The 26,321-nt window shown below is 49.5% G+C and overlaps 8 protein-coding genes across 8 annotated transcripts; 5 read left to right on the forward strand and 3 right to left on the reverse strand.

Annotated features, from left to right (window-relative positions):
* Positions 1–1,187: 1,187 nt before the first annotated feature.
* On the forward strand, positions 1,188–1,664 carry BP5553_06724 (uncharacterized protein; the record flags this gene model as incomplete). The annotated part of the gene is made up of 1 exon (XM_032015347.1): positions 1,188–1,664. The coding sequence occupies one exon, from the start codon at positions 1,188–1,190 to the stop codon at positions 1,662–1,664; it is 477 nt and encodes a 158-aa protein (XP_031868768.1).
* A 1,427-nt stretch (positions 1,665–3,091) lies between these two features.
* BP5553_06725 (Amino acid permease) lies at positions 3,092–5,296 on the reverse strand (the record flags this gene model as incomplete). The annotated part of the gene is made up of 9 exons (XM_032015348.1): positions 3,092–3,325; positions 3,383–4,062; positions 4,111–4,170; positions 4,314–4,430; positions 4,483–4,623; positions 4,704–4,744; positions 4,803–4,930; positions 4,992–5,062; positions 5,128–5,296. The coding sequence occupies 9 exons, from the start codon at positions 5,294–5,296 to the stop codon at positions 3,092–3,094; spliced, it is 1,641 nt and encodes a 546-aa protein (XP_031868769.1).
* Positions 5,297–8,682: 3,386 nt separating this feature from the next.
* On the forward strand, positions 8,683–11,067 carry BP5553_06726 (uncharacterized protein; the record flags this gene model as incomplete). Its single annotated transcript, XM_032015349.1, has 1 exon — positions 8,683–11,067. The coding sequence occupies one exon, from the start codon at positions 8,683–8,685 to the stop codon at positions 11,065–11,067; it is 2,385 nt and encodes a 794-aa protein (XP_031868770.1).
* A 2,469-nt stretch (positions 11,068–13,536) lies between these two features.
* On the forward strand, positions 13,537–14,299 carry BP5553_06727 (Uncharacterized protein; the record flags this gene model as incomplete). The annotated part of the gene is made up of 3 exons (XM_032015350.1): positions 13,537–13,601; positions 13,679–13,728; positions 13,824–14,299. 3 exons carry the CDS (start codon positions 13,537–13,539, stop codon positions 14,297–14,299), a joined length of 591 nt encoding a protein of 196 aa, XP_031868771.1.
* A 1,252-nt stretch (positions 14,300–15,551) lies between these two features.
* BP5553_06728 (uncharacterized protein) lies at positions 15,552–16,745 on the reverse strand (the record flags this gene model as incomplete). The annotated part of the gene is made up of 1 exon (XM_032015351.1): positions 15,552–16,745. The coding sequence occupies one exon, from the start codon at positions 16,743–16,745 to the stop codon at positions 15,552–15,554; it is 1,194 nt and encodes a 397-aa protein (XP_031868772.1).
* A 517-nt stretch (positions 16,746–17,262) lies between these two features.
* BP5553_06729 (Uncharacterized protein) lies at positions 17,263–18,624 on the reverse strand (the record flags this gene model as incomplete). The annotated part of the gene is made up of 1 exon (XM_032015352.1): positions 17,263–18,624. One exon carries the CDS (start codon positions 18,622–18,624, stop codon positions 17,263–17,265), a length of 1,362 nt encoding a protein of 453 aa, XP_031868773.1.
* Positions 18,625–19,039: 415 nt separating this feature from the next.
* On the forward strand, positions 19,040–22,164 carry BP5553_06730 (uncharacterized protein; the record flags this gene model as incomplete). Its single annotated transcript, XM_032015353.1, has 6 exons — positions 19,040–19,083; positions 19,131–19,350; positions 19,397–20,615; positions 20,805–20,923; positions 21,327–21,490; positions 21,615–22,164. The coding sequence occupies 6 exons, from the start codon at positions 19,040–19,042 to the stop codon at positions 22,162–22,164; spliced, it is 2,316 nt and encodes a 771-aa protein (XP_031868774.1).
* Positions 22,165–24,301: 2,137 nt separating this feature from the next.
* On the forward strand, positions 24,302–26,299 carry BP5553_06731 (Cysteine proteinase; the record flags this gene model as incomplete). The annotated part of the gene is made up of 4 exons (XM_032015354.1): positions 24,302–24,613; positions 24,671–24,757; positions 24,827–24,890; positions 24,999–26,299. The coding sequence occupies 4 exons, from the start codon at positions 24,302–24,304 to the stop codon at positions 26,297–26,299; spliced, it is 1,764 nt and encodes a 587-aa protein (XP_031868775.1).
* Positions 26,300–26,321: the final 22 nt, after the last annotated feature.

The following is a 26,321-nucleotide window of genomic DNA, read 5'->3' on the forward strand; positions in this document are numbered from 1 at the left end:
GGAGCTGGAGAAATTTATAGATGCTTTAGAACATAAGACAATTACTAACAAGGGACTTGTTTATCCCGATCACAAGCTTCCACTAAACAATACATCGTTCTAGCTACAATAGAGAGTTTACTGTCAGAAAGTATGTATGGCAGAAATGAAAGAAATGTAACAAAGAGTCAAAGAGCTTGCTTGTTTTAGTATGCCAATAGTTGAAGATCGCCTTTGAACAGCCAATGAAGATCATTCCCGGCTCAAACGAACAATATCCCTTAGGATCCAGCTTCACGTGTCCTATCAACCAACAAAGGCGACTTGTTTAAGTTCACATAGCATATTCCATGGATGGGCAATCACTATCCTTATATAGTTAGATCTACGCTCCTACTCTACGAGACTTGAATTAAGCTTGATTTAGGGAGAAAGCAAACCAAAATCTAGAATTAGACTATAGAAAGCCAAATCCATCACAGCCCTTCGTAAGCTGTGCCAAAAATTGTACCAGTTTGTCTAATTACAAACAATTGAATCATAATTGATGATACTTATATGTAGAAATTGACAAATGCCTAATAATGAATATTAGTAGCCTAAAGTGCCCATTTAACAAGATCACCCTGTTTTATCAACACCGTTAGTCGCCTATCTTTAGGTATCTAGAGGGGTAGACGACTTATATCAGAATTGCTCATGTTAGCCTGGGCATATTTTGAGTGAATATGTCTCTATAATCAATGGTTCTTTAAAAGTAGGTTCAGTCATAACCTTTATATTCACTACATTATATCACTAGTGCTGTCTAAGCAAGCCACCAAGAATGACAAGAACAAGGCCTCCTCTCATCCGCTCTGCTATTTATGCTCTCCTCCCATCCTCCCATCCTCATATCGACTGTATTCTAACACGAACGCCAACACACTTGAGCCACTTGAAGAGTGAGTATTTCATCTCCATTTCTTTAGTATTATAGCCCCTGGTTCCTAATTTGCCCCTTTGAAACGTTTAACTCATGTTTCTCGGGGTCGCCATTGGGAAGATTAACCGCCAACATCCTTCAAGTTACAACTAGCAAATCGTGCTGAGTTCATACCTAAGTTGCTAGCTAACGCATACATAGTCAGCAGTCAGACTCATCACATTCGCAGCATCAAATCTCTCGCAAGCACGACACTAGCGCCCAACAGCTAGTATCACTCATGATGCCATCCTCCGAGGGCGCAAGAAACACCAGCATAGGAAGCACCAACACAGAAAGCACCAACACAGGAAACACCAGCACAGAAAGCACCAGCACAGAAAGCACCAGCACAAGAAACACAAGCATAGGAAACACGAGCATAGCTGAGCAAAGCCCAGATATCCACCACCTCACAGCCAGCGCGATCAAGCCTGAAGCGGAAGCAAAGACTCAGAAGTGCCCTCCAATCAGCGTTAAGGTCAAGAATCAAATCACGAATACCAAGGTCGTGTTCTTGATCAATAAGAAGACAGGACTCTCGAAACTGATGAACGCATATGCCCAAAGTCAGGGAGTCGATCCTGGAACCCTCCGCTTCTTCCTCGACGATGTCCGTATCAAGGAAGTGGATACCCCCCGAACACTGGGAATGGAAGACAATGACCAGATCGATGTGTATTTGGAGTCGCGGGGTGGATCCCTTATGCTTCCAAAGTGAGCTGGAGGATGGCTTTTCAGGTTATGGTACTACTGGACAGACTGGGCACGTTTGGAGGAAGGGTATTCTGATTTGACTTGCGGATTACGGCCGGTCAGGCAAGTATCATCCACCTACACACTGGTGCTGTATGTATTCTAGCGTCGTCTAAAGTAATTTACAGCATGCGTGAGAAAAGAGAACGGAAGTACAACTTTAACGGTCAGTTCCAGGGATACTCATCTCATAGATCCACACCAGCAATGCCAGTTGATCCAAATACAACAAGGATGCCGGTGTCCGCTCGATATGAGCTGCAACAAGGATGAATTGAACTCACGTTTCACGAGCACGAGCCTCAAGAACATGAGACTCAAGAGCATGAGACTCAAGAGCATACTGGACCAGCAGTTCCATGCGAAGAGCCTGAGAGGGCGATATGCGGCTCGTGACATACCATAATCTTAATTCAACCCAACATAAATTTCTTAAACCTACTTCGTGCATCCCATTCCGTAATGGCTTGTTAGCCATCAACTGTAGCTTGTTCATACTTCGAACATGATATGTTTGTCAGTGTAATATATGTTTGTCATTAGATTATCGACAGAGTCAAAAGCAATTCAAAAATATATATACATGGCTGTTTACGATATCGAAGTGATTTAATATTCTACATAAGCATCCTGTCATGCCGCCGTCAAGCCGAGATACGGCACCAGAAGTTCAGGTCAAGAGCGGGAAAGAGAAGCTCCTGATTTCACCAGAAATCCCATGCATAAGGAGAAAGAAAGTCCACTGTGTGTCCAAAGCCTTAGTATTTATAGTAGCGTAGGTGTGGAATTCACCCCAACTAGGTAGGAATTTGCACGTGCGTGTGTCATGTGATCATACCCCCCTTTTCGCTCTGGCGTCCGCGTTATTTTGCAATCATATTTGCACCGTACTCTAGGATATTGATTTCTGCTATAACTAGAAAATTCAAGATATATTTGATATGTGAATGATGACAAGAAAGTACATACCTATGGAGTTCTGCGTTAACTAGTGATGATAAAGGCCACTGGGCAAGGGTTTATGAATAGCACTATGTCAGTCAGTGTGGTCACTTGTGGGTTTTGGATTGACGGCATAGTAACGGATAACAAGTACTTGAAGAGCGTGCAAACAGTTACTGCAAGATCCTAAGATGCGTAAGAGACTAGGCGAAAATGTTGGAAACTTTCACCATGTGAAAAAAGACAAGAAAAACCTGCCGTTTCCATAAAGAAAGAGCTTATCCGAACCTGTCTTGCAGCATCAGTAAACAATATAAAGAGTTGCAACTTTGCAGGTTTGCTTGATAGGTGTTGTGTCGCCTAAAGTGGAGGATAAATTATTGGTGACTATGTTAAACGTCTAAAATCAGTATTTTCTAATCATCCCCCTCTATGCCATTCTATACAACTCTAAAACAGAGCATGGAACACTCTTAGTGGCATATTTTTCCAAGTTTTCTTGGGGATATCATTGGGGTCAAAGTCCAATGAGCGTCTCCCCGAAGTGATATCCATATCCTTCGCGCGGATATAAAGCGTCCAATCTCCACTATATATCTTCCATCCGAGATAGAGGACGATGACGATTGGCAGTGCCAGGTAGTACGAGAAGAATGCCTCGGGATTTGGGCTTTTGCCAATGGGCTACGGGGTGTAAGTTCGTGTTGGATATAGAGAGATATGGAGTAAGGGACAACTTACGTAAAGAGCAATATAAAATGTGGCAATCAGGCAGAGAATGTTGAGTATAAATGCATAGTAACTCCCACCAACGCCGAACATAGCTTGGTAAGGCAACTCAGACTTGGAATGGCCTTGCACTTTCCAAGCGCGTCGAAATCGGATATGGGCAAGGCAGATGGCGCCCCAGATGAAGAGGAAGGATAGGCCAGTCAATGACAACAGCCAATTGAACGCTAGGTCCTGTCGGTCTGACTCGCCGATGAAAGCTAGGAGACCGAAACCGAGCTGGAGGACAATACCCCAGATGGGTCGACCCTTGGAATCTACATGTGCCAGAAAACCTGGTGCCATCCCTCGTTCCGCAAGGGCTTGCATAGTTCGGGTCGATCCAAATGTGCACGAGTTGGCTACGCTTATGACGGAGATTGTGATGATGACGTTAAAGATGGAAGGAAGGGCCTTGACGCCTGCCAGTCGGATAGCAATGACGAATGGAGAGTATTTCGAATTGGCGCCGGATGAGTTCAACAGGTTTGGGTTGTCGTAAGGAACGATCAGCCCTAGGATAAAAAGCGAGAGTATGTAGAAGATGGCGAGACGCCAGAAGACTTGCTTCGTAGCCGTTGGAATTGACTTTAGGGGGTTTTGAGCCTCAGCAGCTGCCAACCCTACAAGTTCTGCGCCGCCAAAACCAAATGCTGCGAGAGTTAGAGATGGAGATTAAAATAGAGGGGTCTATAACCTACGTGCGACGACAAACACGGAGCAGAAACCTTGAAAGCCATTGGCAAAAGCACCTGGGTCATCTGCAGTGTTTGAGTCAGCATATCCTAGAACCCTCGGAAGGAGAAAAGTTCAAAGAGAGATCTGATGGGCTGTTGCCCTCTATGCAGCGGGGAGGCATTCGCCCATCTAGGATCGGAAATTTACTGAGAGAGAATTTGCATACGCCAGTATTTTGCACCAATATAGCCCTGGTTGCCAGCGCCGCCACAGTCAACTATGATTCCGAAGATGATAAAGCCTATGGTTCCTAGAACTTTAAGTATACTGAGGACAAACTCGACTATCAGGTATTAGCAGTTAGTCGCCAATTTATGGGCTGCAATTCGGCTTACCTTCCCCATAACCGCGTACACCAAATATTTGGATTAAGCAAAGGAGCACTAAGAACACTCCAACCCATACGCCGATATTGATATCGTCCCTCCAAAACTGAATAGTGATACCGGCAGCAACAAGTTCGAAAGGCAGAACGGCTAGATCCGAGAATTAGCACGGTACGCTCCGGCGAAGGCTTGAACACCAAAGGACAGGTAGAGATGGTGCGTGAACTTACTTAGCCAGCCAATTGCATAGTCCCAGCCAACAGCAAACCCACTATCGACATATTAGACCCGACTATTTATCAGCGGCTTCGTGGAAGATGCGTACTCACTAGGCTGGGTCAACAAAACGAGCAATATAGGTGAAGAAGGCCCCATTAACGGGAAACAGAACAGCAAGTTCTCCTAGGGCTTGAACAGTGCACAAAAGCATGGAGCCGATAATGATATATCCAAGTACCTAGAGCCAACCGTCAGTCAAGATCAATTGGGGCTTCAGTACCAGGAGGGCAGTCACAAACCACGCTCCCTGGCCCACCGGTATGTAAAGCACTCCCTGAGCCAACGAAGAGGCCAGCTCCAATGGAGCCACCTATAAAAAGAATCAAGGTGAGTAAGATAGCGCGCAAAAAGAGATATAAGTATTTTATTCCATACCAATCGCAATCATCTGCATATGGCGATTCTTCAGATCGCGGGCCAAGGGAGCTGATTTGACAACAATGCCATTATCTGCTGTCTTCCCCTCTGCATGTTCTGTGGTGTAATCGACCGTCTTTTGACCGGTCTCTATATCGGTGGTCTCCATCTGAGGAGATTCCGACATCTTGTGAATTCTCGTGGGGAGCCGTATACGTATACTGAGGAGGGAGCACAGAATTGCCAAAGAAAGTCAGGCTGCTTCGAAGGAGTTTCTGTCAGACTGGTGACGGCAGCAGGGGGATCGATTTATGAGATACAGAAGATAAGAACCTTGCTTTGGGTTTGCAAGGGGGCTGGCAAGAAGCGTTTTGGTATTCAAGGATCTAAATGCATATGTAGCTACAGTGCTTGTAGGTAGGGTCGCGTGCTCGTGTACTTCGTACAGAGCTCTGGACAAAACACCTTGATGTGTAGCCCTACCCACGCTGTTTTCGGGGACGAGAAGAGCTTAACGTCGACGATGATGCTTTAGCTTTATCCAGGGCCTCAGGGATCCCGCCAACCACCACGCATGATGACCGCCTCCTTGTCGACGCAGTGCCACATGAGGGCATTCGGACGATCTAGATCAAAGGCGCACCATATCTCTGCGAGGAAGAAGACAGCCGACGACCAATGCGTCGGCCGCCTGGATAAGAAGGGCAGGTCGTTAGACCGACCCGACTCACGATACCCCGTGGGGAATGGGATAAGCCCATGGAGGGGAAGTGTGGAGATGGAAGTTGAGCTTGAGCTTGAGCTTGAAAAAGCTATTATTAAAAGTTTGTGCCGCATAAAGCGTTGTCGTCCTGCCAACGCCAATAATTTGGCAAGTTGCCAACCCTTACCGGCCATTAGAAGCTTTCTCTTCCGACATTTAAGCTTTAGGCTTTCATTTCTGTACTTACCTTTGGAATTTCAAGTGCTACGCCGCCGCACGGCTTATTTTCACATCGATACGTAAGGTCGTACGAAGTCTGGCCACATTTCTCAGCTACCAGGCCGCCACAAATACTAGCAATCACCCCTTAGACCGAATGCTTCGAACGTACAGCATCGCGATGCACAAAGCAATACTCGGGTCCTTCGTACGGCGTACACCGGGACAAACCACGATCCCATGGCGTGAGGGGAATTCGGGGATCAACACGTATCGCCACACGGCGTGTTTCCCCCTCTGTTCTTATCCTGCGTGTTCCGGAGGTCACCGAACCCCAGGAACCCCCAGGAATTACTCGGAATGAGGATCTTTTCTTTGGTGGAACGATCTCTAGCCGCTCCCAAATGGAAATGCCACTATGGCCACCGGCTTAACGCTGTGAGGCTGGACTGTACTGGTTGCTGCCTGTCACGATTATTTCGAACTGTGGCGGTCGTTAGTTTGAGCTTTATGGACAGAATTTATCCCTTCAACCCATCCTAGTTTTCTCGATTTCCTGTTCTCTACTCTTGAATCTATAAATCTTGCGCGTTGTTTATCTAAGCTATTAATTAGCAAGCGCTCCAACCGTACCAAAATGCGTACGATAGTCGCACGTTGTTCTACGTACGATTGAATAGTTTCCTAGGCGTTCCTATACAAGGTTGTTATTTTCTTACAGCAAGTCCCAATATCTCCCCCCCCCCCTCTATTTCAAATTTTGAGCCGTGCAATCGCCCTTGAATCTTTCAACGACATTACTGAATGAATTTCGAAGATGGGCACCAGAGGCATAAGAATACATCCAGGGCCGTTGTGTATTAAGCGATACTTTGCAGGATCAGGATAGCATTCTGCTTAGTGAGCGTCACTCCCACAAAGCCTTCCTTTCCCACTTCCCCACCCTTCGTCGTCGCCACAAAGCGGGAGTATCCACCACTACTCTTATAGGGCGCCTCAAACATGAGGTTCCTGTACCGGCTTTTGAAACGCCACGTTTTCCCACCAGTGTTATCCCTCAATATCGACAGCAGCACTGGGCGGCTTATCATCGAGATTCTAGCTACACTATCTCCATAGAGAAGCTCGAGAGCGGCAGGTGTCCCCCGCTCACTCGCAACCCCAACAGTCATAGCAAAGATCTCCCCACCGTTCTCGGCCAGGAATGCGTTCCTCTAGGTTTTATCGTCAATCATGGAAGAAGTCCACGCCCAAAGTACCATCACTGGTGCCTGGTGTATGGTCCAGTGACAAACTGCAACCAGTACCACTCCTTGGCGATAAAACCCCAGATAAAGGAGACGAATTACGGCCGTAACCTCCTACACCCGATAGCTTAAACGGGACATTATCTAGCATCAAAGCGACAGTCACGCGGCCGGAAGTAGTAGCTTCATTCTAGTGGGTGAAGGGTCCAAGATAAACTAATTACTACGACGCGAAGTATATCTCTCCTCCCGGATATTGAGCGAGTGTATGCGATTTGAGCGAGAATGTCCTGGATTTAAGAGGGACCGAAACAGAGATTCCCACAATCTTTAAGTCACTAGATATTTTGAAAGATGCGCTTGTTCCATACATACCTTACGCATTTTATGCGGTATGTCTGGGTGAATGATTGATTGCCGAAAATGGTCGTGCTGAATTGAGTACCGTTGGCTCAGACTGCATCAGACTTCGATGGCCCTTGGCTAGAGAGAGGGACCTCGAGTGAAAATTATGGTTAAGGCTCGATTTAGCATCAGTGGCGACGGCGTCGAAGTTCAAATATTCCCATGCAGTTGTATTAAGTCTGGACAAATTTGCGTTTTCAAATGAATCGAGAGGGTTTGGATGGATGTTCACAGAGCCGGAAAGAGTTTCGAAGGTTGTGATATGATTTTGAACTGCAAGGTGAGGACTGTGAGCTAGCCTATGCATAGTTAAAGGAGCCCGGGCACCTTGGATCTTTCACGGCGATGCCTACAAGAGCAGGACTCTCCCCATAAAACTAAACATGGCTATCTAATATGTATTGGACTAGGAAGGGGATACTCGTTGGCAGCTCTCAGTTCTTATGCTTCTGACATCCATGTACTATTCTGCCACCCAACAGACCCGACTTGTATGAGGCACAACCAACCATGAAATTAATACCTCTAACAATACAAGAAGGGCACGAGTAAGGGATATGGCGGGATGAAAATATATTGCCATACCGGGTCATTTTGATTTTATAATCATGCAGTAAGAGCACCCGGGGTGAGGGACTTAGTTTCTCTAGTTTCTACCGGCTCATAAGCCCAACTGATGTAGTATTTAGGACAAAGTTGTGTCACGTGATTTGCCTCGATCTACGCATTCAGGAGTATATAGGAGCATTTCGTAGGTAGCGGTAAGTCCTTTCCCTCCTGCGAATTTTGAGTAATTTTATACAGTGACACACTGACAAATTTATATTGTACGAATAAAGACGCTTTCGATCACTGAATTTTGAATTTTCGAAAATTAATAGTTATTCTCCTGCTTACGAGCTGACATGAGTGACAAGGTTCCTTTGAGGTATTGGATACAACGTATCTTCGCCCTGCTGACTTCGTTCATATCTCCACACTCCAACACGCTGGGAAGACATGGACTCGAGCTCCACGCCTCCGCCAACGGAAATAGCTGGAAGCACACTATGCTCACGATGTCAAGATATTCCCTTCGAATCTCTCTTCACCGGCGTACAACTTGGCAGTCTAGACCAAAGTGAGCAGCTGGGGCCGGCAACCCAGCTGTATTTACTGAATCAAACCATCGAATTCGGTCCATTAGCGGAATTATGGCGACAGGATCACTGCGCATTCTGCAAACTTCTGAGGCACACGTTCGAAGCCCATTACGGCAAAAGCTACATCGAGACGAAGCTTGGAGACGGAGCTATCATGCAAATCATGCGGACGCCGTTAGATCTCAATTATGATTGTTATACGGCTGTAGACCGGGAGCGCGTTGCTTTCTGTCTTGAATTTGGCGTCACGGGCACTGTTCTTAGGAGAGCGGGGAAGGAGACTGGTGATGAGTTTGCTCAAGAGTGGGTGCTACCAAAAGTGCAGTTGGTACTCCCTGACCGCGATTCAAACCAACGCCCGCTCTTTGGCCGCGCCGTCGACCATGAATCTATTGATTGGGGCCATCTCAAACGATGGCTCAAGGCTTGTGACTGTAGACACGGTCAGGGGAGCTCTGAGGAAGGTAGTAATGCAAGATTATCGATGCCACATGGGAATATACAATTGTTCGCCATCGATGTGGACCGTAGCTGCGTCGTACAGCTTCCCCAGAATTCAGAATACATCGCCCTGAGTTACATGTGGGGCAAGGACCAGCGAGTCAAGCTCAAGAAAGCGAACGCAGAAATGCTAGCTACACCAGGATTCTTCAACAGCCCAGATGGTCGGCCGTCAAAAACGATTGCAGATGCCATGGAAGTAACCAGTCTGCTGGGCTGCAGGTACCTCTGGGTTGATGCTCTATGCATCATACAAGACGACGAGATAAACCTTCAGGCTAATATCAATAACATGGATCAAGTTTACGCAGACGCATGGATCACCATCGTCGCTGCTGCTGGTGTAGATGCTGATGCTGGACTTCCCGGGGTGGGTGTTGGCAATCCACGTACTGAGCGGCAGATGGTGGCTAATATTCGCGGTCTTGTCATGGCGAATATGTTGCAAGGTGATGTCGATACGATCAACTTCTCAAGGTGGAATACGAGAGCATGGACATATCAAGAGCGATTGCTCTCTCGAAGGTTGCTGACCTTCACGCGGTGTCAAGTCTACTACACCTGCGACCAAGATTGTAATTTCAGAGAAGATCTTCATGTGGCAGACGGCTCGGCATCATTAACGATGGTGGATCCGAGATACCAGCTTGAGTTGGAGAATATGGATTTGTTCGAGGTCTACGCAACGGCAGTTGCGGAGTACACAAAACGCTCTCTAACCGATCCATCAGACAAGTTGAAGGCGATGAATGGACTCTTCAATCTTCTGGCGGACCCGTTCCAAGGGCCGTTTTTCTTCGGCCTTCCGGCTACTGTGATGGATGTCGGATTGCTATGGTTGCCAGCCGGTGCCTGCAGCCGTGACAGTAAGAAGTTTCCTAGCTGGTCTTGGGCTGGCTGGAATGGGCCGGTGAGGTATGCATCGAAAGATAGCATGGGTAATCTGTGCGAGTGCACCGTTAGTCAAGCTACCTTAGAGTCCTCGGACAACGTGCGTTTATGCACCAATATGAAGTCTCCAGAGCGAAGCTCTGCTTCCGTAGTAGACATTGACGGAAAGTGGAAGCGTTGTTTTGACGAGGAAATGGCAACAATATATTACAAGAGTTCTGATCCAGAACGACGGCAATATCAATATCCACGGCCACTCATTGCTATTGGGGTGAATGATCGCCGACTGCTAGCTCAAGAAGCAACAGGCGTCCTGAAGATTCATGCCATGACCGCCAGCTTTCTGATAACAGAGAAACATAGCAATGGATATGTGGTATTCTTAGCCTGCAGTAAAGGGCGGCATGAACAGTGCCATCTAGCAGTGTTCGATGAAGACGGCCGAGCAGTGGGTGCAATTTTTGTCGACAGCCGCATTGTGCCTCAGCTAAAAAGTAAAAAACATAAGTTCCTGGCGCTGTCTCGTTCCACGCTCGGTCGGACTGATATCGACCCGTCATGGGACGAAGAAGAGCAGTATTTTCGTTCCTGGAGTGATGTTGCGAGTGGTGTTCCACATGCTGGACCAAAGGACGTCGAAGGTGACTTGATAAGTGCTAGTGGAAAGGTTGTCAACGGCAAAGAGTGTTTTGACACTAAGAGTTTCTCTCCTGATCTCTTCTGGCCCCTCTTCAATGTTTTGCTACTGTCCGAGCCCGAAAATGGTACTGTGGAAAGACTTGGGATTGGTCAGATACATGTCGATGCCTTCTCTTCGGTGGCTGAACAAGAATGTATCTTTCTGTGTTGAAGTTTGAACTTGGACCTATAGATCTGCTTTAGTCCGAATCGAGAAACATCATAATACTCTGATCAGTTTGCTCTTCGAGAACTACTTATGCTGAAATAACAAGTAACTAACCTTGAGTTGACACTAAGCCGCTCATACAAAAAGACTTCGTCTCGTACTACCTACCATGCCAACTGTTATTGCTATCAAGACCCTAAAGGGTGTCAAAATAAAGTCAATTGTCAGAGTAATATCAACTGTCAAGGTAAAATCAGCTGTTAAATTAATACTAGACATATGCCATCACCTTGTAAACATTTCTAAGAAAAAAGTGAATTAGCAAGACTAAGTACTTCCCAGAAGTGAGGGCAATCACGCTGAATAGTGAGAGTATTGGCCGCCGGGACGCCGCCACACATGTTTGCCGGAACAGTAAATTGTCGCTGCTGATGAACTATCCGCTTGTAGCAAACAGAAATATCGACCTACTAGTATAGCTTCAGTCCAATTTAGAGAATAAACCGAAATGCAGCTAGCCGATGTACATGTTCAGATGTACCTAGCCATTGCTCTAGATCTAGATTTGATAATGAATTGAAACGAGCCTTGCCGATGTTCATGATTAGAGATGCCTAAGCATTGCTCTGGGACCCGATGAAAAGCAACCAGCCGACCTTCATGATATTCATATCTAGGACGTGATGTTTGTGCCGAAGGAGTTTGGAAATATGATATATTCTTCAGCACAGCGTGTAACTTTTCCGGGCATTCGAAATTGATGAACAACTAAGGTATACACGGTAGTATCCGATGTAAAATAAGCCCCTTTATGACGAGTAAAAGGATGGAGGAACTGATGGTTGTCTCTTGGGAGCCATGGACAGGTGAGAAATTCTGACGAGGCTCGCGAATTAACGATTAAAAAGTCTCATCGCAATCGCACCTCGTCTGCAGATTTGTATAATAACAGTCATAAGAGAATGCCGGAACCATTATGGCTGATTTGATTAACGCAGGCTACTCCGCGCCCACAAGTCTTGAGTCTAAGAAACACTAAACAGATTGCGCAAAACCCTTGAACCCTCGACCATTTCAAGCTGTAAGAACACCTGGCAAAATCGCGGTTACACCCTGAAATAGGAGTAAAAAGACGTCATTTCTTGAGCCGCCAACTTCGACCATAAAACATTTCGTAGAGGGGCAGGAAGATTTTTCATGTTGGGCCAACAGCACCCTTGCCAATCGTCCACTCGCTCTCAGGGGTTGGTGATATCGGTATAATTTCCCCGAGATTACATATTGCAGTTGTGCGACTTGTTTATTGATTTGCCCTTAATCAAGACCAATAAACAAACGAGTATATATCGCGAAGATGAGCTCTCCTGCGCTGATTGATGTCGTTGATCTGGCCATTCTTTGCGTAGTATTGATTCGAATGCATATGTTCACCTGTCACGGACGGCAACACACACGGCGATCAAGCCACTGCAGCCACACACCAGATCCTTATGCATAAATAAATTGGACCGTGACAGTGGCGCAATTGTTTTGTGGGGGATTGATCGGGGATTGATCGTTGCAGGGCGCGAATAATTGATTATTGATTACCCCTTTATCCCAGACTGTGTCCGAGGCACTCAGCAATAATAGAGGAAAAGCAAAAGGGGAGTTAGATGAGGAATTCCCATAGCAGGACAGATTTCCGCGTCTCGATTAGATTTATATAGAGTATCCGTAGAGTAATAAGTGTGGAGCATACTACGTAGCACTTCGTACGCAGGAAGGCAATGTGACCGATCTGACAATCCTCCGTCCGTCTGCTCACCCTCATCATCCCAGAGCTCCACGTGCACAGCAGCTCCGAGCGCTACAAATCCTTACTCCTCGAGTATCCTGATTCCTGACTATCCTGACTATTGTAGTTTAGTCTTGCTAGTAACTCGACGCTTGGCATCTAGACGCACTCTATCCGGAATCCCACTCCGCTCCCTCCAACTCTCCATCCCCATTAAGGATCTTGGTCGAGATCCGCGCTCCGTGTCCCGCCACTCTCCTCCTCCTCCTCCTCCTCATCCCCTTCTACCTCTCCTTACGCCAGATTGAACGGATTATTTCATTGTTGCTCTACAAGACGGCCAGACGAGGCCACATATATCCCCTTTCTTACATTCCATACCCTCCTTACGGCACACATCGATTCGCTATACACCGTCCCCGACTCGCGATACCGTCATTCCTTTAACCAACGCACATTCGTCGCTGCGCCGCCGCGGTCGTGCCTCTCCCAGTGCAAACCCGATAAGACTACATCCTCGCCATCATGCTGTGTGGAATTGGAGGAGGCAAGACTACCCAGAGGAAGCTGGTGTTATTGTAGGTGCTTGATTACGTCGTCTGCAGGCCATGCGCGGTGCCTAGCTGCACAACATGCGCCACGGCCAGAATCACCATCAGAAAGCGAAAGCGCCAGGATGATAGATCGCTGACAAAATGTCGAATTGCAGAGGAGATGGCGCGTGTGGAAAGACTAGTTTGCTGAATGTCTTCACAAGAGGGTATGTCCAACCCATCCCTCTCCCCCCCCCGGACAGGTGCATCATCAAGTGCTGTTCTAACGGATTGGCGCATGCAGATACTTCCCAACCGTTTACGAGCCCACCGTCTTCGAAAATTACGTCCATGGTAAGCCACCGCCTGCCACTTTGCTGGCTTACATTCGGGGGAAGCCTGGCGACAGGAGACAATGCAGCCAGATTAGCAAGCTGACGGAGCTCTAGACATTTATGTGGATGGCGTTCATATTGAACTTTCACTTTGGGATACCGCCGGCCAAGAAGAATTCGACCGCTTACGCTCCCTCTCCTACGACGATACCCATGCGATAATGCTCTGCTTCGCTGTCGATTCCAAAGATTCCCTTGAAAACGTCGAGTCAAAGTGGGTTGGAGAGATCGCGGAAAACTGCCAAGGCGTCAAGCTCGTGCTTGTTGCGTTGAAGTGCGATCTACGTGAACAAGGCGAAGACGATGACGAGGCCGCAGAAGGAACCGATGGGGCGCAGCGAGAGAAGAAGCCCATGATCACCTACAACCAGGGCTTGGAGGTCGCCCGGAGAATCGGTGCCCTGAGATATCTGGAGTGCTCAGCCATGAGGAACCGCGGCGTGAACGAGGCTTTCACGGAAGCTTCGAGAGTTGCACTGAGTGTGAAGCCCAACGGCGACAAGGGCAGCACGAAATGTTGCATCATGTAAGAGGAGACATTTTACTGTGTAGAATTGGGTTAATACCTTGGTTGGGTTAGGCGTTTGCGGGTTGAGATAGCGTTCCCTTTTTCCAGCGGCGAGGTTCACTTACACTAGTACATATTTCCACGGTTGGAGTTTTGTTTATGATGTCCTACGACGGGTCGCTCGCTACGGGTTGAAAAGGACCACTGGGTGCCCAGAGGATGGTTGCAACGAGACTGAAGTTCAAATCCGACAACAACCTCATCAATCAAGGCCGCCTCTCGCCGGTGCCTCCTGACAGTCTCTTTTAGCACGACAAGCTCGAAACCATACCCCCTTTCGATTACCTCGGCGTCCGCATTTAAGGGCATTTAGTCCTCCCCAGGATGAGTTCTCCGTCCAGATTTCTACTGCGTCTTACGAGCCTCCTGGGATTTCCATTCTTGCACATACATTCAATTCACTCTTATTGGGGCGATACGGACGCGAGACCAGAAGAGCCTGGAGTTTCGCAGTCAGGCGATTTGTGGAGCGGGCGTTCTATCTGGCAACTTCTGAGATGGGCCCGGGAGATATGGGGCAACATATTTAGTGGATAGTGAGAGAGACAAATAAATTAATTAAGGTGCCTGGGAGTTTGTTGTTCATTTGTTGTGTGTTTCACTGAAATGCCGAGCGCGTCATCATTTTCCGGCTGTATCTCGTGATATAACGGAGCGCGCCGAGTTAGCATGGTGGTACATAGGTAGGTACATGGCCATGCGCGAGGAGAAACTGGATGTTGGATATGGCATAAATGGCCTTTCATTTCGCGCTCAAAGGATAATGCGGGGCATAGTATTGATCCACCAGGTTTTGCGGGGCCGTTTTCTTTCCGTAGTATGCTTGTACCTCAAGGATCTAGGGTGGAAAAGGGGGGATGGAGCAGAGTTGAGCTACGGAGTCACATGCAAGAGGTAGGCATTATAATGGCGTTTATTTTAATGCATCGAGTCTGTAATAGTTTTGAATATAGGATATGTTGGAAAAGAAAGACTGTTATATTGAAATCTATGATCAAATTGAGACTATGTGAAGAGGAAAATTGTTTCAAAAGCACCGCAAAACGCCTGTAGACATCGAAGTGCCCATGTATGACCAGGCCGCGAGGCCACTACCATCTTGACTACTCCAAAGAACAAGCAACTTATGAAAGGTTCTGCTGGCAAGTATACGCCGAGCCCATGACCAGGCCGTGAGGCCACTACCATCTTAACAACTCCGAAGAGCAAGTAAATTACGAAAGGTTCTGCTGGCAAGCCAGCAATGATCCCCTCACGAGCGCCCGAATAGCCTGTGCCATTGCCTTCCCATTAATTCCCGGGTCCAGTTCCTCCGTAGCTGTCTTAGGAGTTCCAATAACCTGATGAAGTGGTTTCTCACCATTCTTAGACGGCTTGGAGATCTTGAGGTGGTGTAGGATATCGTCGCCGCCGGCAGCTAGGGCAGCTAAAGCATCATATGCCACGAGCTTATTGAAGTACTTGACCACCTCATCCCCAACAGGGAGAGGCTCGTCTTTTGTGCGGGGCGTATCGAAATAGCTGCTTTTGTTCTTCAAATACCACTGTTGATCCATGCTTGGTCTGAAGCGCTTTGAGGGATCCGGGTTGCAAGAGGTTGCGTAGAAAGCAAGGTCCATTTCCACCTGTGCTTTGCGTAGGTAGATGCCCACGGGATGGCCCGTGGCTTCCAAGTCTTTGCAGAGCTGGTCGGGGATTTCTGTGGCAAAAGTAGCAATTTTTGTGTAGGCCACGGAAGGAATCTTGTTCTTCGATAGGAACTCGTGGAACCTATCAGCTGCGGGCTGGTTCATGCTATTATTCGCTGCATCTGTGGCTGCGATGACCTTGTCGCCTTCGATTTTATAGCCGCCTTGAAGAACAACCTTGTCAACAACATCACGGATGTCGTTTGGATAGGCCTGGGTGAATTCGTCGATGTCTTGCAATGCCGATATAAGCAGGAGTGTTACCTGATCTCCATTCTGTTTTGCAGCGCTGAATAATTTGTGAAGCAGTTCTAATCCGTTTGGCAGAGACGTGGTATCCGGGGCCATGAAACTACAGTCAAATTCATAAGAATGAACCTCATGCCTCTTGAGCGATGCCTCGGTGCCAATTGCAATAGGGACATCGTTGAGGCCCATGGAATCAAGCGCCCCTCGGCCAAGCAGACCACGCTGCTTCTGGGGATAGAGGTTTGCGACGAAGCCGTCGATATGGATCAAGCCAAGACGATGTAGCTCCTTTAAAAGGACTACCGCCACTACGTCATCAACATCTTTGGCAATATCCGTGATGGCTATGACCTTTGGCGGTGCTTCGAGGTGTCTCTCGCGGTGGCCCACGACTTGGAGGAGCAACTCATAAACGTGGTTCTCCTCTGGCCTCAGCCCTTTAGGGATGCGGGCATATCTGAAGGCGTCCATTTTTTTTTAATCGTAGAAGAGAAAATAGATTGAGATTGTTTTTTCGAGAGAACTGTGGTAAAGGTTGGTTGAGGACTGGAAATGAGTTCTGATTGATGCCTTTCTCACTTGAATGTCGTGCAATGGTATGAGAGATTTGCACCCTGAAGGCTATCAACGAAATGTTTGGGGGTTTTATAATTGAAGTCATGATACAAAGAACTCTGTAGTGAATTGTTCAAGATACGCTACTAGGCGTCGGGAATGAGGTTTGTTGTAGGGACACTCGTTGTCGTGAGTCCGTTCTTTGTGATGTTTACTACAGCCGACGCTGATGATGATGCGGTTTGCTTTGAGTTGGACTAGCTGAACTCTGTGGCTTGTCACGTGTGCTCGTATGCCCAGCTTTTAAAGACATTCAAGCTCACTTTGGGCTTTGTTTATTAGAGGATCTTTCAGATTTTCGAATCACATATTACGTATCATACAACAAGTAGTGGTTAAGTTAGAAGGTACATTCTCTATGGTCTACATGTCATTAATCGTCGTCTCGCTGAAACCCCTGTCTTCCTCGACCAATCCGATCTGCTAGAGCCAAATTTCCGGCCTTCTGGTGAATCCCTTTCATAAAGTCGCCTTTATCAGTGTACTTTGAGGATTTCGCTCGCGCCCTATCCTCTGCCTCACGATCGGCTTTCTCCTGTTCCGCCAATGCAGCTAGGCGCTTCTCGCGATCTGTATCTAATTTTGACGCATCTTGTTGCATAGCTGCTAACTTCCTCTGGCGTTCTGCTTCTTGGTCACCGGAAGCTACCTCTCTAGGAGCTGCGGCTTGGGGCTGTGGGCGACCCCTTTGTTCATATCCACGACCGTTATATCGAGTATCCCTTTGTTCATAGCCACGACCGTTCCTTCGAGCATCTTCATGACGGCCATTTCCAGCGTTGAAACCGTCGTTTTGGTTTCGGTCATCTCGAACAGTAGGATATGACTTGCGCCGGTCGGGAGATCGTCGTCGCCGATCTGGTGAAGGCGACCTAGACTCGACTGAAGAGGAATTCCTACGTCTCCTCTTATAGTGGTCTCCATCTGTTCCGGTTCTTCCACGCTCCTCTGGCGATTCTGATCTTGGTCTTCGCGTTCTGTTGAAGCCATCCCGTCTACGGATAGGACTCCGAGACCTGTCGAAGCTATTCCTCCTCCGCGCAGGGCTCCGCGATCTAGAATTTGAAGGCGACCTGCGTCTCCGGTGCTCTGATCTGCCGCTCCGATGATCCCGATCATCATCATCTGGCCTTCGTCTCTTATGCCTCCGCTCATCATCTGGGTCATCCCGATGCCGATGGTGGTGTCTCCGGTGCTTCTTCTCCTTTTCCTCAGATTTCTCACTCTTCTGTCCCCCAGCAATCGCAAGTAGTTGTCGCCTCTTGACCGGATCGTTCATCATAGACTCGTATGCAGCCTGCTCCTGTTTCTTGATAGCCAGCAACGGGTCTTCACGAACCTTGGCCGTTGTGTCCCGGAGAGTATTCGCGTGCTGCAGAGCCATAAAACTGTCTTCTGAGGCTTGCTTCTCCAACTTCTTGTGCTCGGTTCCTTTGATCAACCCATCAATGCGTCTCTTTCCTAACAGATAGCCTTCCATTTCCTCCGTAGTCCCAGCCTGGCCACTCGATGGCCCTTGGTACATCCATTCCACGCGATCAATCCGCTTCCGACTCCCTGCTGCTTCGAGTTTCGCCTGGATCTCCTCCTTTGCCCGCTCCTCCTTGAGCTCCTTGACGCGCTGGTCTGTCCGTTTTCTTTCGTCCAGTGCCTTCTTCTCTTCTTCCCACACCCGCCTCTGATTGCTCATGAGCACGGGATGCCATGACTTCTTCAAGTTGAGATCGCCACCCATGATGATGTTTCCGGGCTGGAGCCCACGGAGAAATTCGAAGTATAGGTATTGCGAGTCCTAATAGTAACTTATCGCCAGAAACCCGTGGACTGTAGTGAATCGTTCTGCAATAAGCTGTGTCGATGCCCTTATGCACCGTAGGAGGTTGGAGTGGCGATGCGACAACTTGCTTGGAGCCTTGGAGGTTGCGAAAATCCGAGGCGGGGCCGGGCATTACATAAGCGAGAGCCCAATCGATAACCTTGTTGACTTTGGACTCGGGAGCTCGAGGCAAACGTAGCTTAACATCCAGAACCACTCAACATCACGAATTCGACATTGAAATTGTCATTGTTCTAACAAAGCAGACCGAAATCCTGGGATATTATCCGCCAACCTAGCAGGTTGTATTATCTTCATAGATCGCACCGCAGCCATGTCGGACGATGAGGACTTTATGCAAGATTCGGACCAGGACGGGTACGTGAAGCCTCAAAATGTCCTTACCATCCTAACCAATATAATAGATATGACTTCGAGTACGAGGAAGATGACGATGACGAGAGCGGAGATGTGGATATTGAGAACAAATACTACAATGCTAAACAACTGAAGGCATCAGAGCCAGAAGCAGCCATCGCCGAGTTTCTTGCGGTGCCAGCGCTAGAAACAGAGAAAGGAGACTGGGGATTTAAAAGCTTGAAACAGGCGATAAAGCTGGGGTTTAAGCTTGGTCAATATGACAAGGTAAGCCCAGCTCTATCAACTCTCCGGGCTCGAAGCTGACCTTCAGGTCGTGGAATACTATACCGAGCTTTTGACCTACGTCAAAAGCGCCGTCACACGCAACTATTCCGAAAAGTCGATCAACAACATCCTAGACTATATCGAAAAGGGATCTGAAACCGAGAAGGCGAGACAGTGCATGGAGGAATTCTATTCGCACACACTGCAATCCTTCCAAAGTACGAACAACGAGCGGCTCTGGCTAAAAACGAACATCAAGCTGGCGAAACTGTTCCTCGACCGGAAAGATTATGCCGGTGTTACGAAGAAGATTCGGGAGCTGCACAAGGCATGTGAGCGGGAGGATGGTACAGACGATCCCAGCAAGGGGACCTATTCACTCGAGATTTACGCCCTGGAGATCCAAATGTACGCCGAAACGAAGAACAACAAGCAGCTAAAGAGGCTTTACGGACGAGCTCTAAAAGTGCGGTCAGCAGTGCCTCATCCAAAAATCATGGGCATCATCCGGGAATGCGGAGGAAAGATGCATATGAGCGAAGAGAATTGGAAGGATGCACAGAGCGACTTCTTCGAATCGTTCCGGAATTACGACGAAGCTGGCTCGCTACAGCGGATCCAGGTTCTCAAATATCTAGTTCTTACTACGATGCTGATGAAATCGGATATCAACCCCTTCGAGTCTCAGGAGACAAAGCCCTACAAGAACGACCCTCGAATCGCAGCGATGACTGATCTCGTCGACGCATATCAAAGAGATGATATCCATAAGTACGAGTCGGTCCTAAACGCCAATAAGGATTTGCTGTCGGATTCTTTTATTGCTGAGAATATCGATGAAGTGACACGGAACATGCGAACGAAGGCAGTGCAGAAATTGATCGCGCCGTACTCGCGCTTCAACCTTGCATTCGTCGGCAAAGCACTTAAGATCCCCGTGTCGGAGGTACAGGACATCCTGGGCTTCTTGATAGTGGACCAGAAAGTCAAGGGCAAGATTAACCAACAAGATGGAACGGTCGAGATCGAGGATAACAGCGATGCCGAGCGCATTCAAGCCATGCAACAATGGACATCCGCAATCGAATCTCTGTACACGACCGTCTTCGCGACCGGAGAAGGATTCAGGACGGCCGATAGTTCACCAATGAACGAGGATAGCAACGTCCATCACAATAATATGATGTTGGGTAGTGGTGGTAGTGGGGGTAGAGGCGGGTCATCGTGGGGCAGCATTCAGAACAAGAAGAAAAGTGGGAAGAAGGGTGGGCTGCACACCAATCCGAGCTTTTTTGGCTAAGATTAATTTCTTGCCATGCAACTGGGCGGTTGTCGTTGTGGGGGGAGCAAAATGGCTGGATGGTAACGATGAGGTTGGATGGGGGATCTGGTCACACGCAACGATGTATGATGAATGATTTGATGGGGGAGGCGTTTTGAGCGATATCGCATAGGTGCATATCATGCGCCAGAGAAGGGGCCTGGATGGCGATCACCATTGGCGCTGTGGACTGGCGCGCAGCATGTACTGTACCGTAGAGTACACGAAATCCTCGTGAGCCTCGCAGCAGATGTATGTATGCTATAGCATGCAATCTCTGAACCCTTAGCATGGCGTTGATTATCGGAAGGTATACAGCACATTTGATATGATTCCGCAATATATCGAGAGCCGATTCGCGAACGCAGAGGCTTGGTAGAAGGGCCTACCGTGCATTCAACAGATCGGCAGTGGATATATGAAGCGTATTACGTGCGTCCGAGTCTCCGAGTCTCCTAGGTTATTAATTCTTGCATACATATGGGACATGCCGAGAGACAGCTGTGAATGAAAGTTGAAGCCACGGCATCTCATAAAAACAGAAAGCCTTCATAAGATATCCCATCCCGCCTATCTTTTTCTCTTTCTCCAAATGGTGAAGCACGGTGCTGTCTACGTTTGCAACGCGCTAAACAACTGTATTGATTCTTGATAGGTTGAAGACTTTGCAGCCTCGCCTCCGTCCGTGAAAGCTGACAACGGGGACATAAAACTCTCGCTGGGTCTCTATGTATCTCGAAGCATGTCGGCCGCCGGCCAATGCGGGACCAGAGGTGAGCGGGAAGCTGCAAGCCCATGGACCCGTCTCCCTGCTTCCCTGTACCTACAGACGCTCCCCCATGCTTTGTACGGGGGGGCTTTTAACGTACATGTACATGTACATACTTCGTCACTTCGTACTTACTTCCGTGGTCCTTGAGGCTTGCGGCCAACACAGAGACAGGCTTCCCGGTCCGGGCGGAATGGCCCAGGTTTCCCACCAACCGGCGAAGGCAAGTATGCGCATGTGGGGGGCGCCGGCAAGGGAATGGTATTCTGAGAAGTTTGAGGACAGAGCAGAAGTTCGAAGAGCCGGGCCAGTACTCAGTACTATTGACATGACAAGTGAGGCATGTATTGCGAGTGCTGTGTCTCGGCCCCCCCGCAACTGGGCGAGCATCTTGAAGCCGTGGACACCGCGGCCAATAATGCGGAGAGGATGGCACACCGATGGGACAGATGGGACAGATGGGACAGCTCCCAATCAACCAGCTGCAGCCATCCGCTGCCTCCGCACTCCACCCCCATCGACGCAAGATACGGTACTGGAGGTTGCTGGCGGTGGTGGATGGGACTCTGCGAGCCTGTGGCCCCGCGCGGCCCGGATTGGTGCGAGCCCGAGTCCTAGATGTTGGGGTGATGAACACAGCATCTGTTCCAAGACACTGACTGAAAGGGCCGCCCAAAACATTCATCCTCCCGCTCCCGTTGGAGCCCTGGGGGCCCCAAACTAAGCCCTAGGTCCGTCGCAACGTCGTATGGAGCAGCCGGCCAGGGTCGTACTTTCGGTATGTCAACTCATCAGCTTGCCAATAATGTGACACATCGTTACAGAGCCCGGCTTGTAGCACCTGGGGAATCGCCAGCGGAATCTTGGGGAAAACAAACGCCAGAAGCGCGCGGCACAGCGAGCGAGTTGGTCGGCCGCGAATGGTATTGATTGGCATGGGATCGGGCTTCGTCCACTAGGTTGGCGATGGCGGATGGGGCAGCACCATGGGTCCATCGTCCATCGCCCGTGGGATGGGGATGGGGATAGGTGATAAGTAGGGATCAGGGAGGGGCCGTAGGGACCACAGGGTCGCAGGCCGGACGGGCGATTCGGTGCTTTGGTCACTTTGGAGTCCTTGTCCGGGCTGCCAGAGTGTTGTGGATTGTTGTTTGGTGACAGCCAGGCGGCGGGATCTTCGAGGACCGTGAGCCTTAGCTGTGGGCTTTGGAGCTCTGGAGCTGGCTCGGGCTGAGAGATGTGCTCGGCAGTGTCCTCTCTGGGTGTCAGACGGTTACTGTAAGTGGATGTGAGTCGTCCCTCTGATATGATTGTCAATCATAATAACACCAACCTCCCCACCAAATAATAATTGCGTATGTATATGTATACTTCGTACATAGTGCTGCGTACGAACAGAAAGACAGACAGACAGACATACATACCTACCTACCTTACTTCCCTAGTAACAAAACTCCCATTCGGCTCTGTTCGCCAGGGCTAGAGCTTCGGTCCTATCGAGGGCCTGTCCCATACATATTCTGGTGCAGCGGGGAGCTGATCCGTTCGCCATCCCTTCCCTTCTCTTCCTTGAAAGTGCTTCCTTCGTACCGTCCTTCGTACATTGCCTCGAGCCTCTGCGAGCACTGCACTGTACCCCGTACACCAGCGGCAGCGGCAGCAGCAGCCTCTGCCTTCCACAGGGCCACAGCCAGCCCGCCAGCCGGACGGAAGAGCACAGGAGCGCGAGAGAGAGATAGCGGCTCTCTCATCACGCCCGCCAGGAAGCTAGTGACGGCAGCATCCAGGAACACACCCGCCTTGGAGACGGTGGAGTCGAGATCGAGTAGAGATACTCACTCACCTCACTCGTATGTACAGAGAGAAAACGCCTCGTAGTAGTGGATGGAACAACGCACCAACGCATTGCATTACGGGCATTGCATTGCCACACGGAAGGAAATCTACTCGTAACGGCCCGCAGTGACAAAGTTGACCACACGGACGGGCAGCCAGGAGGGAGGTATTGATTGTATCGCTGCAGCGCCAAAGGGCCAGAGAAGCCACCGCGGAGGGTCGCGTAAGGGACGGTGGATTGATTGCGTGGATTGTGGCCCATCGCTTCCTGCTTCCTGCTTCCTGCTGGCTTTGCCTGCTTTCTGGCTGAATATTCCCCGCGCCATTCGCCCACGGCCGTGCTGACAATCAAAACAAGGTGAATCAAGCAGCTCCAGGCTCAGCCCGGATCCATCCAGTAGCCAGAGCTCCCAAGCTCCTACTACCGCAGGGTGCCGGCACGGAGCCGGGAGCAGGGACCGAGGGGGGAGACCGAGCCCGGCAGAAAGCTTGAACAGCTCGTGGATCGTCCGTCTGGTCTCTTATTATTGTTGTTATTATTATTATCTGCTCTTGTCGTGTCTTGCCTGGCGGAAACAACTGTTTGGGGGAGATCTGATCTGATCGGATCTGATCTGATAACTCGAATCCTCTCGGACCGGGGCGGGCGTGAAAAGCTGCGATTTCCTGTCAAATTGCAGAATTGCCCTGTCCTGAACTTCCTGAGCTGCCCTGAAACTGCCCGGCCCTGCTCTGCCCTGCGCGTCTGGCTTCTCTGGCGTTGCACGGAATCGCCCACGGTGGGAAGTACAGTACCTCGATCTCGATCTCGGACGGGTATTTGTACTTGGTTCGGTGCTTGGTTCAGGAATTTCGCCCGGCGAAGTCGCTCGCTCTCCCACGCCGCGAACGCTGGAAGCAACAGCAGCAGCAGTACTTTTTGTTCGTACATACGGTACCAAGTACGGGCGTACTGTTGGCAGCGACCTCAACCTCAATCCCTCCGCCAGTACTGTAGCTCCCCAGCTACCAGTCGCTCTCCAGTAATGTTCCAGCCACAGCCAACTCCCTTCTATCCCTTCTCTTCATATGGACCTCCACCAGTGTCTTCCGTTCCCCAGCTCGCGCAATTCCACCCCGCCGGTCCGGGGGACAGCGTCGCTCCAACCATGTTTGCAGACCCCATTTTCACGCCCACGCCAGTCGCTTCCGACGCCGGGCTCAGCTTCCACTTCCACAACACCAACAACAACACCAACCCTAATAATCTGCCTCCGCGGTACAAGATGTCGGGCCAAGGGGTGAGCGATCTGGAGGCCCAGGAGGAGCTGGCGCGGAATTTCCAGCCCGATTTGCAGGTAGGTGGGAGCGCGCCGCCGGGCGAGCCATCTACTCACTCACTGACGCGTGTAAAGGGTCCGTTGGTGGGCGAGAAGAAGAGCAGTCTGGCCATAGCAGAGGAATACGCAAAGGCAGACCCCATATACGTCGCCAAAACTACAGTGACCGCCCCCTTCCCCCCCCCTCCTTCCCATTGCAGAGCCGGGCGATGCTAACTCATTGTCTGCCAGGCGCTCCCACAGAAGTACTCGCATTACCGGCCAATACTGGGGGATGGGAATTGCGGATGGCGGGGTAAGCCTCCCCCACGGGGTATTCGACACGATGCACATCCCTTGCGTCGCGCTCGCAGTCCACCGTGGCGATATGATTTTCTGAGGTTCAATTGCTGATCTGATGTAGCCGCCGGCTTTTCGTATTTCGAGACCTTGCTGCGGTTGGGAAACCAGGCTCAGTTGGAGGAGGAGGTGGCCCGAATGATATCGCTAAACAACTTCCTCACAACAGTCGGAGGCTTCGAGGATTGGCTTTTCGAGGATATGGTGGAAGAGACGACGAGTCTGTTAAAGGATCTGGCAGAATTGATGCCAACTTCCCCTCAAGCCGCGGCCGATCTATTGAGGCAGCGCTTCAACGACCCCAATGTATCGAATGCGATCGTATACCACCTTAGGCTCCTTGCCAGTTCGTGGCTGAAGGGAAGCGTGGCAACATATCAAGGCTTCATACCAGATAACCTGGGAGTGGACGGATATAGAAAGAATTGGTTGGAGCCAGTGGATCAGGAAATCGACCATCTGGGCATGACCCTTCTCATCGACGTGCTACTCAAGCCAATAGGTTTTTCGGTCGAGATTGTGTATCTGGACCGGAGCGAGGGGACCCAAGTGAATAGCCACATTATACAAGCCCAGGACTCGAATGGTGCACCAACGAACCCAGGAGGGCCAGTGATTCATCTTCTTTACAGACCGAGCCATTACGATATTCTCTACAAGGACCGGCCGCCAATACCTCTCCAGGCCGTGGCCGAGATGACCCGAAATCCAAATATTCAGGTTCATCGTGCAACAAATTTTACCCAGCATCCCTCCTCCATCCAGAGCACCCCGATGGGGCAGTTTTCACAATTAGACCTCAACACCCTTCTAAGCATCCCTGGCTTTGGGTTACCGTCACAGCCCTCACACCAGGGGTACGCTTCCCAATATCAGTCTCCAATCGAGCAAGGCTACGCGGCTTCTCCCATCTCGTCGATATCCCCCATCTCTCCTGGCGCTTCGTCAGCAACGACCCCGTCAAGCACTGTTCTACAGCCAGCCTTTTCCGCACCACCACCGCCGCCAGCATCATCCTCGTTAACATCACCAAAGCTCGCCACTCCTATTGCTACCTTTCCACAAAGTACCACCCTACCAGTCCATTCCCATCTACCTCCACCTCAGCGGCCAACATTGACAACCCATCAATTGCTGGCTGGCGACGTTCCTTCTCCAAGTTCGGCAGGTAGCTACTTCCGCCCCAGCAAATATGAATGGGAAGCAGCAGCTGATCGAGCTCAAGAGGGGCCGGTTCAGTTCCTAACCAGCACCTTTAAAAACAGCCATTATAACACGGCACATTACAATAATCCGAATTTTCAGCCCGAGGAATGGAACCCAGATGGCGAGGAGCAAATTACGTCAAGGAAGAGGTCAAGCTGACCCGGGGTTGCCTAGTCCGACA

The sequence above is a fragment of the Venustampulla echinocandica genome (genome assembly GCF_003357145.1).
Source record: "Venustampulla echinocandica strain BP 5553 chromosome Unknown scaffold_4, whole genome shotgun sequence".
In the NCBI taxonomy this organism is placed as follows: Eukaryota; Fungi; Ascomycota; class Leotiomycetes; order Helotiales; family Pleuroascaceae; genus Venustampulla; species Venustampulla echinocandica.